The sequence below is a fragment of the Centroberyx affinis genome, unplaced genomic scaffold, assembly GCF_046629955.1.
Source record: "Centroberyx affinis isolate AG114_WGS23_722 - 3 ecotype Tasmania unplaced genomic scaffold, CSIRO-AGI_Caff_v1 ptg001145l_1, whole genome shotgun sequence".
Taxonomy (NCBI): Eukaryota; Metazoa; Chordata; class Actinopteri; order Beryciformes; family Berycidae; genus Centroberyx; species Centroberyx affinis.
In genome coordinates, this window is record NW_027279679.1 from 71141 (window position 1) to 82406 (window position 11266).

Below are 11266 nucleotides of genomic sequence, written 5' to 3' on the forward strand. Positions count from 1 at the left end.
GTCATTTATTAAAGGAACTGAGCTATTATCAAAGTACAGAATACATATTATCCATCTTTATCTAGCTTGTCTATCCTTTTTTTTAATCAGGAGAGACATACATGTACTTTTCTTAACTAGGCCTACTCCATGGTTCATACTGTATTTAGCATATAGCATACATACTGTAACATTATGTTGCAATTTAAGAAATATGTATTTGGATCTTTCATCTTCTCCCCAGAAAGCTGTGATCACATAGGTAAGTAGGTAAGTGAAGGAAATTGAGATAATGAGGGACGAATGAAAGAGGGCTAAAATGAAAGAAGACCATTTTTGAAGGAAAGGAAAGACTATGTGAGGCATATGGGAAGGGGGAAGGTCATTTGGTTGAGAGAGCCTATACAATAAGCCTTGGTAGTTTGTGAAGGCATCATAAGATCAGGAGGAGAGATGTTAATAATAATGTTAAAGAAGAGCTGGGCTATGTGGAGTCCTATCTATCTAGCTATCTGTACATCTATATATCTATATATAGCCTACATCTACTGTATCTATCTGTCTCTGTGTCTGTCTGTCTATCACTTAAACATATATAGTACATTATTATTTGAACATATATAAATGTTAACTGTAAATGTAAACCCTGGGGTCGATGAGTCACTTCCTGTAAAACAGATGCTTCCAAATTGGCCAAATTATTTTCATCGACTGAAAAGTAATTGTAACAAGTCAGAGTACTAGAATTGAAATTGAGATCTTTGATTTATGTGGAAGAAGGTGGGTAATTTCATGTGGTGGAGGAAGTCTAGATGAGTGATAGTGTGCTAGTGATAGTGAAAACATATGGATATTGGATGGGAAGGGATCCTCAGGAAATGCTGAGACAGAGTTTCTATTGTCTCAGACCCAAAGATCTAGACAATAATATGAGGTTTAATTGATTTGTATGAATGAAGGCACTGAGATGTGAGTCTGTAGGCCTACAGAATTTATACTGAACATTATTAGGGGTTTCATCAATTTCTTTGAAGGCTTTGCTTGGTCGAAACAAGAACAACCAGTTAACTTAAACAAAGTTTTTGGTTATTTTGCACAAAACTGGTTTGTGTCATAAAGTGCGCATAATAGTTTTGATCGGTAGAGGGCAGTAATGCGTCATTCCCGCGTCTGCTCTGCCGCAAATTTTAAAGACGAAGAAGAAGAAACATCGACTGACAGAAAATGGCTGACAGTGAATGCGGGGACGATTTCTTGCAGCTCCATAGACAATTTTGACGTGTCCTACATCGGTAAATGCATCGTTACATTTAGCAGAGAAGCAGAATGTTTAAAAAGGCGAAAAGAGTTAACCTTCGACGGAGAAATGAGTCTGACGAAGACGAGCCGGAGGACAATCAGCAGCCGCCGCTGGCGCCGCCAATGTGTGGGCCTGTTGTGGAGGAGATCCCGTTCATGGAAACCTCCAACAGCCTCGCCGGGGTCCGCAGCAGTGTGGACATCCACCACGGCAACGGCCTCCAGGCGAACAGCTTAAGAGCTGTCAAGAAAGAAAAGAAAACCAAAGAACCAGCCATGGCGCCAGTAATGTTTGCCCCGAAAGCCAGTTTGCTGAGTTTCGACGATGAAGAAGGTAACTTGCTTAGCTAACTAACGTTAGCTAGCTAGCTAACTGAATAACACGCATGCTTATTGCAGGTCTAAGTATTTAACATTTATTTGACTCTCACATATGATAGATAAATGAAATCTTACATGGGGAATCATTCACATTAAGCAACGACTGCTCTAGATGTGCATGATTGAGTTGATGGTAATTTTCTTCCGTGATCTGTCTGTGAGCAGAGGGATCAGAGGTGTTCAGAGTGAAGAAATCCAATCACAGCAAGAAGATTGTCAAACAGCTGAAGAAGGAATACAAGGAGGATTTGGAGAAGACTGGCTATGTCAAACATGAAGTCAACACAGGTGGGATGGCCTCTTCTCACATATGACAATATATTTATGTTGTTAAATGGACTTTCAATGCATCCCATCTTCTCAAATAGGCATTGTTTGGGGGGGTAAAATTTTATACTATAATTTTGCCACAAGAGGGAGGCAGATGTTTGAGGAAAGGAGAAGATTTTCATATTTTCATCGGCATTAAAGTTAAAGCCACAAGTTTTATAAGTTGACATTTCGTTTGAATTCAGCAGAAGTAATTCTCACGTTGGGTCAATGTGAATGAGTATGATAAGTTGTACTCATATACTTTTGGTGAACCTCAGGTCACAGGATCATCCCCATCCAAGTCATCCCTACAATCTGCTAAATGACCAAAATATAAAGGTAACATGTTTGATGCGTCAGTTATCCCCTTGACTCGACTTTGTCTGCATCTTACTTCCATTAGATGCTCCATCCCAGCCTATGGTCACCATCAAAGAGGAAGCCAGTAGCAGAGCGGGCAGCGAGCAAGGGGAGGAAGAGATGGAGGTGGACAGTGCCGACGACCAGGAGGAGGAGCAGAGGAGTCAGACTGGCCAGGCACATGGTCAAGTCTCCAAGAGCAACAGCACTGCTGGAAACTTCAACACGCTCTCCTCCCTCAGCAGCCTTAGACCTGGTATCACACACAAACATAAATTTACTTATGTGTTCAATGTAGTATCAATGGACCATCGTCATATAAACGGTTTAGTTAAAAAATGGGCACAACTCCAGGTTCATGTTGATTGTTCTGTACTTTGTCGGTCTGTTATATTACAGGTAATATGAGTATAATTTATGTCATCATTTGTTAAATCTATTTCAGATTATTTGTGCACCAATCAGTCTGTACAACAGCTGTGGAAGTGCTTTTATTTCTTTACAGTACAACTTATTTTGAACATTGTAGCTACAAACTTGAAAAGAAGTCTATAAAGAAAGACAAATCATCTATCATGAAGCTCTTGACTCAGCAAGGGCTTATTCAAACACTTCCCTGTTATATTCCCCACACCTCTCTATATTTTTGGGAATTGTGCACACAATACCTAGATCTAGCTCTGTTTCTGTCCTGCTCTAGGTGAGATCCCTGACGCAGCATTCATCCACGCTGCCAGGAAGCGCCGGCAAATGGCAAGGGAGCTGGGGGGCGACACGCCCCTGGTAGAGACAGAGGCTCCCAAGAAACGACTGGTACGAGAGGAAGAGCAGGATGTCAGCGATGATGAAGACGAGGAAGAGAAGAGGATCAGCTTCAGTGGAGTCAGGAGCAAAAGCCAGCGGCAGAAGATCGCTGAAGAGATAGGTAGGGTGCAAAATTATGGTGCACAGACTGTCCATTGATCATTGTGTGCTATAGTCTTATCAGTTTGTATCCAGTATGGGACAATGAGAAACATCCCCTTTGTCCCTTCACAGGTATCGAGGGCAGTGATGACGAGGGGTTGGACGCAGGTCATGATGAGGAGCTGAGCCGCTGGGAGCAGGAGCAGATCAGGAAGGGAATCAGCATACCCCAGGTGAGCTTTACCAACAGTCTGAATGACTGTAAAATATTTATCTTTCAAACACGACTTCTGACTATGGTAGAGCTAGGGCTGCAACTAACGATTATTTTCATTGTCGATTATTTTCTCGATTAATCGATTAGTTGTTTGGTCTATAAAATGTCAGAAAATGGTGAAAAATGTCGATCAGTGTTTCCCAAAGCCCAAGATGACGTCCTCAAATGTCTTGTTTTGTCCACAACCCAAAGATATTCAGTTTACTGTCATAGATGAGTAAAGAAACCAGAAAATTTTCACATTTAAGAAGCTGGAATCAGAGAATTTTGACTTATTTTTCTTAAAAAATTACTCAAACCGATTAATCGATTATCAAAATAGTTGGCGATTAATTTAATAGTTGACAACTAATCGATTAATCGTTGCAGCTCTAGGTAGAGCGTTGTTTTGCACATTTACTGTGCTGTTCACTGTTGGCGTTATTTCCCGTAGATGGTTGCTAGTTATACACCTAGTCAGTGCTGATTATGTTGTCATTTTGTCTGTCTACCAGGTCCAAAGCAGCCAGCCGGAGGACAGTGCGGTCTATTACCAGAACAGCTACGAGAGCCAGCCCTACAGCTCAACGTACAGCATGCCTTACACCTACAGTGCTGTGGCCCCACAGAGCAGCAAGCCACCTGGCCGAACAGACAATGGCTCAGTCCCCTATAGAGCCCCTAGTGGTGACCTAACCCCAGTCTCCACTGATCTGGTAAAGAAACGCCTGCGGGACAGGTAGGTCCAGTGGAAGACTGCACCAACCCACTCCAATGTCAGTCCTCAGCTCCACTGCAGCTGTCTCTATGTGCTGTGGTCCTGGAGACCCAACACGGCCACCTGCAAATCCAGTCTATAATCGCTATGGGCCAGAGAAGGGATGTGTGGGTCAGAAGGGGGGGTTACCTTAGTCCTCCTAAGGATTACTGTGATTATCGTATCACCCTGTCCCGGGAGTTCAATGCCATAATTTGTCTCCTTGTCTCCTGTCTGTATCAATTCCATATTTTTACCATGTTAATGAGAAGGAGTCATGCTAATTTAGTCAGTCCACACTACATGTTGTCTATTCTATGTCAGTAACTAAGATAAGACTAATTCTCTTCTCAGTCCTCACCCCTACCCAACTCATTCCCAGTGTCTTTCCCTGTATGTCATGTGTCTGTAGGCTCAGCCAAATGCATGCAGGCCATGAAGCAAACACCAAGCGTTACGAACAGATCCAAGACGAGCTAGCCACCTCCGAGAGCACCATACAGCGGCTGGAGGGCTCATCCAATGACAATGCAGATCAATATAAATTCTTGCAAGAGATGCGAGGGTATGTTGGAGACTTGCTTGAGTGTTTCGGTGAAAAGGTAAGGGAGAAATTATCTGCTGTCTGACTTGCTGTTTTCTGTTTTGTGTCTGTGTGATTTCTGACCACAAATTGTGGATTTTAAGGGGATAGGATTTTAAGAAGCCCATGTAATTAATCATGAACTGAAAGTCCTTAAAGCTTATTTCCAGTGTTTGGATTTTTTTATTTTACCAAGTTTTAAAATTTGTTAGCAGTGCTGGCAGAAGCAAATGCGGCTGTAAAAAAAATATATATATCTGGAGGATCACTTCCAGCACATTCCATATCATTTCCCAACTGTTTCATAAGATAAATTGTTAGATTGAATTGTGTGAATATAATTTTACCAACAATCAACTTTTGCCAGCTTTGCTTTCATTTTTGTAAGAAATTTGTTGTGATATAACAGTGTATCTTGTAGGAAAGAGGCTGAGAACAACATTTGTATGAATATATATAAAGAAATGATGTCTCTTGCACTCAAACTATTTAAGGTGTATTTGTCCACCCATAGATGAATACCTAATGCATGTTAAGTTTATATATGCTTTTTATGAGAGCCTCTCAGAGTATTGCTCATCTAACAGCCCTTGGTCCTCCAGCAGTCGAGTAGCAGCTACCTGTAAAAAAAGAGAGGAGCTTCCTGCTAGTTGCCAACATGTATGGCCTCAACCTCATTAATGTCCATTTTAATCCTGTTTAGGAGACCAGAGAGGAACCATGCATTATAGTCAGTGGAGTCTCTTTGGTGTTCAGGTCACAGAGCATTGTGATGGAAAACTCACGACACCAATCGTTACTTACCAGCATTATTTAACATGGAGTCAGAGTACAGAGAAGAAACAATGAGACTGAACTAGTCGTTACTATCGGGTGAAAACCTCAATTTTTGTGATTTTCATGTTTTAACCTCAATTGAAGGGTTACATGCTCCTCTATGGGTTGAGGAAAGTCTATGACCCTTGGGTTTATGAAAACTTTTCAAAACCCCATTGGATAAACTGAAAATTGCATGGTTGTTGAGCTGAAAGCAGGGCTGTTTTTCTTTGTTCCTGAACAGTTCACATTTGATATAAGGTTTTCACCCAACAACAGTGATATATTGGTTCCAGTATTATGGTATTCTCCATCATGCCACTCTTGTGCCTTCACCAATCAGACGTCCCTGTGACTCGGAGTCCCAACTTTGTTGGGGTCAGAGGTCACAGAAGGCATCATATCTTTCAGGTGCCTGCTATCCTGGAGCTGGAGGCTGCCATGCACCAGTTACTAAGGCAACGGGCCTCACGACTCGTCCAAAGAAGACAGGATGATATTAAAGATGAATCGTCGGAGTTTGCAAGCCTTTCAAGTCAGTCCATCTTGAAGGTTTTTATTATTTATTTGAACGGCCTCGTTGGTTCTCTGTATGCTTGTGTGGGTGTGTGAGGTGATCACATTCTTGTTTCCCACTATCCCTCTTATGTTTCCCTCATGAGTGTGATGTAAGCTTGGTTGAGGCGTGGCTTTGAGCGTATGTGAGTGGGTACATACATGCAAGATGTGTAGTGGAGGAGCTGTTTCAGCTACTCCCTCCCTTGCGGCTGTGTCTCACACTCAGCTGGGTGGTTGTAGCTCAGCTCAGTTGGTGGCGATCAGTCACTAAGTAAAGATGACAAAAGAATGATCTGTTTGTGACTTGTCATCACTGTCACATTAACTGTAACGTGTAGCAAGCTGCAGCCAGGTAAGTGACTTGAAAACAAATGATGCCTCAAATATCATAATTATTTGTAACAAAGACGGTATGACTTATTGCTGGGGGTATTTACTAGATTACCAAGTTCAGGTTTAGATATAGGCTATATTTTAACGTGTGACAGGTTGAAAACAATTAGCCTATCTCTAGCAAATCTAAATTAATATTAAGCATTTTGGTTTATTCTAAATTGAAATACTTGTGCACTAATTGTGTGCACCAATTCTGTGAGATGTTGTGTGCCCAGAATAGGAATGAGGTAGTGGGCTGTGTCAGCTGTTTATTACCCATTCTAACATTGCACCTGTCTCTTCCAGATAAGGCTGTCATGGCTCCTAATCTGGACTCGTTTGGTCGAGACCGCACAGCCTACCAGGAGCACAGTCGCCAGAGGAGGATAGCAGAGAGAGAGGCACGACGGTACGAAACTCAAACTCATGGTCATATTTCCAGGTTTTGTCTTTGTAGGCTGTATTTCTCAGTAACCCAACATCATTACTGTATAATTTGCTAATTTTCTGGATATACTGAGTAATTGTTAATGTGAGATTGGCATAGTAGTTTTACTTTACTAGTTTTTTAGAAATAGTTTTTACATTTTTTTAACTGGCTGCCTTGTTTGCGGGTGGGAGCAGAACTCGGCGGCGTCAAGCCAGAGAGCAGAATGGAAAGCGAGCTGAGCATAGAGAAGGCCTGTCGTCCGATGACGAGGAGACCTCCACTGACATCACCAGCTTCAACATGGAGAGAGGTGCATGACATCACTGAACTGCTGCAAAATTGACAGGGTGTTAAATTTGGTGATCAAACATTTTTGACACAGATCTGCCACACTTAGAAGCGGGAGCACACACACACTGTCTTATTGAACAGTCAATAATTAAAGCCTGTCTTCCCATCCAGATCGTGTCATCAGGGAATATAAGAAGGTATTTGAGGACGTGGTGGAGGACTTTCATTCTCTTGACTGCATCAAATCTCATTTTGAGGTGTGGAGGAGAGACTACGCCGACTGTTACAGAGATGCTTACATAGGCTTGTGCCTGCCCAAACTCTTTAACCCCCTGGTCCGTCTGCAGCTCATCACATGGAGCCCTCTGGAGGTAGGGGATGTGTGTATTTGTGTGTGCGTTTTCAGTATTATCCAACATTGTCTTTTTTGAATCGATGGGGGGAAAAAAACACTCAAACCTCCCTTGCCTTTTGTCCCTGACCAGGCAGAGTGTGCCAACTTTGAGTACATGCTCTGGTTTGAGTCGCTGCTGTTCTACGGCTGTGAGGAGCGCAGCAGGCTGAAGAAAGGAGATGTGGATATCAACTTGCTGCCTGCTATAGTGGAGAAGGTCGTCCTCTCCAAACTGGCAGGTAAAGAAACCCACACAGCCACACCTGGTGTACTTAAGTCAATCAGTAAGAAAGATTTGCTTCATGTAAGAATATAGGCGAGCATGAAAATTGTAATCGTGTTTGTGTTTGTGTGTGTCAGTGTTGGCAGAGCAAGTGTGGGACCCACTGTCCAGCAGCCAAACAGCCAGGCTGGTGGGCTTCATCCACAGACTAATGAAGGGTTACCCCACTGTGCTGCATGGGGAAAACCGATACACACAGGTACTGTCTGCTCTCCTCCTACCTACATGCACATAATGCACTACCTCCGCAGATTAACAGAGCTGACTGTGGTATCCAGATTAGATCGGCTTTTCATGGCTTTTGTGCCCAAATCAGCTTCTCAATGACAAGAGATGGTAGAATTATTATGCTCATCTTTATTTTCCTTCTTTGTTTTTTTTGTTGTCCCTTCCAGGAGCTATTGAAAACAATTGTCTTTCGGACCAGGAGGACGCTGGATGAAGATGTGTTCCTACCACTCTACCCGAAAAAGTGAGTTATCCAGTCAAAATGGGAAGTAGTTAAGTTATAATGTTGTGAGTCTGTGCCATTGGCTCTTACTGACTGATTATTAACGGTGTTTATGCTTATGTTCACAGTGTGTTGGAGAACAAGAACAGTGGTCCCTACTTATTCTACCAGAGGCAATTCTGGTCCTGTGTCAAGGTATGGATGTGAAGTTTTTTGTTTTTGTAGTTCATATAGTAACCATTAATGGAATTATTCACATCTTTGACAAATAGGATCAATAAATGAATAGCTACTTGGATATTCAACAGTGTGCCTTTATGTCTGCTATCCTGAGCCTCCTGGAATAGAGTCTGACTCTCTTGTTCCCTCTGTCCATAGCTGTTGGGCAACATCCTGCAGTGGGAAGGTATCCTGTCCGGCTCCTGTCTGAGGGAGCTGGCTCTGGACAGCACTCTCAACAGATACATCCTCTCTGCGCTCCAGACCACGGACGCTGCGGAGGACAATGTTCAGAAGTGCCAGCAGGTAGGAGACACACCAATCATTAGGCAACCAAACAAATAACACCACGTTGTGCAAACAATGTATTGGCCCTGTCCATGTTGTACAGGGCCAATTGTACCAGACTAAACAGAAAGGCACTGCCAGTCAAAATGATGTAATTTTGGCAAAAACGACAGGGCCAATTTAGGAGTCGCACATCACCTGATATGTGAAATGACATGGACAGTTCCACAATTACGTAAACACACCTCCATCCAGGATTGGCTGAACAAAGACAAACCAGAAGTCCTGATTCCAGTGGGGGGTTTTTTTGTCTTATTGGGAGATGTGGAGAGCTAAATTTTCCTACAGCGCCATTAAAGTACTGGAGTTTTTCAGCACACTGTCGTCATGAGAAGCATGACGGGAAATGTATGCTGATTGTCAACAGCGCTTCTGCATTCATACAGCTCTCCTGCGTGTCCTTCCACACAGAAAGCATGAGCCAAGCGCAGTGGCTCCCTATTCTTTCCTGTGCCTTTTTAGAGATGATGGCCTTTACTGTACAAATGCATACTGTACCTTTTTGACGTTTTGGTTAAGTGTGACCCACTAAACAAAGGGACATTATGCTAGTTGGTAACTCTTCCCTGTCCTTTCTTGTTCCTTCCTCAGGTGGTGGAGTGTTTCCCATTGCAGTGGTTCTCCGGGCTGAAGGGCCAGCAGACTTTGCCTCAGTTGGAGCCATTCTGTCGCTACCTCACCCACCTGGCCAACTCATTGTACCGCTGCAGCGTGGGCGGGTCCGATGTTGAACGCCGCACCGCCAAGTCAGTGGCTCTACTAGACTGCATAGACTGCTTTAGAGAAGTTTAATTTTATGAGAGGAATTTTAGTTCCTTTTTAGCGCCCTCTACTGGGATAGTATGGAAGGATGAAATGGATAGTTGCAGTGACAGGGTTTCTTTTTTTATTTTATTTTTTTTATTTGTTATTTTAAATAATTGAGTATAAATCATGTGTAGTAAGTTGACTTGCTTGATCAATGCCATAAGCTAGGCTCTGAAGTGTTTAGATTTGGGTGTCTGTCCTGCTCCTAATATCTATATATCATCTGTGTCAATAGGGAGCAGATCAAAGAGGTTGTGAAGCTGTTGGGACACATGAACGCCCTGGACCACATCATCACCGTGGCAGCAGAGCACGGCATTAAAGACATCAAACCGCTCTTGGAGGCCAAGTCATAGGAGACGACAACAACTTGCCATTCATCAGACTTTGAGTGCAGCACATTTGACGGCATGGGAATGCTGAATTTGGTTTCCCGAAAAGAAAGTGTGTATTAAAACTCAAAAAGAACAATTATTACAGTGACTGAAAGGAGATGGCAAACACACCTCTGTGTAAATACTGTGAATAATGTACATTGTATGAAAGTGTGTGCTTGTGCACCTGTAGAAAGACGAAAAGCAAGTCTTCAAGTGTCATGTCAAGGAGTACTCGATTGTATAACATGCTGTCAATATGGGAAATGTACACAACAATGTCTCCTACAGTAGGAATTGGGAATGTTGGCATGTTGACTGTACTAGGAGTAAACGTAATCTGTTGACATGGATTACGGTCAACATTTGTTGACATTTGTTGACATGGATTATTGGCATCTGTCTTGAATACTTTAGACCTGTAAAATCATACTATACTCACCTAACTGGGCTAGTGGTAAAAACAGTAATAACTCACTTTTTTTCTCACCCACTCACTCCCGTTTCTGTGTGTGCCAAAAGAGCTTTCCAGTTAGCCAACAGGTAGAAATTGCGCATCGACAAAGACTGAAGACCAGCTTTCCTGCTTACAGTCTGAAGGGAGAATGTTGCTATGGTTACTGTCCCCTGATCCCCACTGGATCCTACAGTACTCATCCTCCTCCACCCATGAACTGTCTTGATGACCCTACCAGAGTGAAGAACTTTGTATTCAAAATTTGTAAGACTTTTGTTGAAATATTTTATTTGCCTGTGAATAAAATGTGGTTATGGAAGATGGCTTAACGTTTTGACTTTGGATTTTGCTTTCTTGATGGAATCAAGGAAGAACTGCAACTAATGAGTCTTATTACATATTCTGACCTTGAATGGAAAATTCACCAAATGTCTTAGGGTCATCAGTTTTAAATTTGAACTACTCTCCCATAGACTGACAGACAACCAAGACTAAACTACATCATGACATTCAAAATTCATTCTGGACACACAAACTCTTCTAGACTAGAAAGCCAGCCTCAAATGTATTATCAATGGAGCAGCTCCAAAAAGTGCCACTTGTTGACACTGCATGTTAAAGTTTTGTCTC

At 42.5% G+C, this 11266-nt stretch overlaps 1 protein-coding gene across 2 annotated transcripts; it reads left to right on the top strand.

Annotated features, from left to right (window-relative positions):
• Positions 1–1199: 1199 nt before the first annotated feature.
• Positions 1200–10952, top strand: paxbp1 (PAX3 and PAX7 binding protein 1). Of its 2 annotated transcripts, none has more exons than XM_071524081.1 (18): positions 1200–1612; positions 1822–1947; positions 2375–2587; positions 3032–3256; positions 3370–3470; positions 4009–4232; positions 4663–4852; positions 6061–6184; positions 6889–6991; positions 7207–7322; positions 7475–7674; positions 7789–7936; positions 8058–8179; positions 8376–8452; positions 8560–8626; positions 8810–8956; positions 9590–9744; positions 10041–10952. In XM_071524081.1, the coding sequence occupies exons 1-18, from the start codon at positions 1306–1308 to the stop codon at positions 10159–10161; spliced, it is 2766 nt and encodes a 921-aa protein (XP_071380182.1). In that variant the 5' UTR covers positions 1200–1305; the 3' UTR covers positions 10162–10952. The 2 variants fall into 2 exon arrangements, with proteins under 2 accessions (XP_071380182.1, XP_071380183.1); XM_071524082.1 differs by having other exon boundaries at positions 1825–1947.
• The last annotated feature ends 314 nt before the right edge of the window (positions 10953–11266 follow it).

Excerpts from the sequence above, each read along its gene's own strand:
- paxbp1 (XM_071524081.1), top strand. The coding sequence starts at position 1,306 with ATGTTTAAAAAGGCGAAAAGAGTTAACCTTCGACGGAGAAATGAGTCT. Across the intron at positions 1,948-2,374 it reads CAAACATGAAGTCAACACAG|ATGCTCCATCCCAGCCTATG; the intron begins GTGGGATGGCCT and ends TACTTCCATTAG. Across the intron at positions 3,471-4,008 it reads AGGGAATCAGCATACCCCAG|GTCCAAAGCAGCCAGCCGGA; the intron begins GTGAGCTTTACC and ends TCTGTCTACCAG.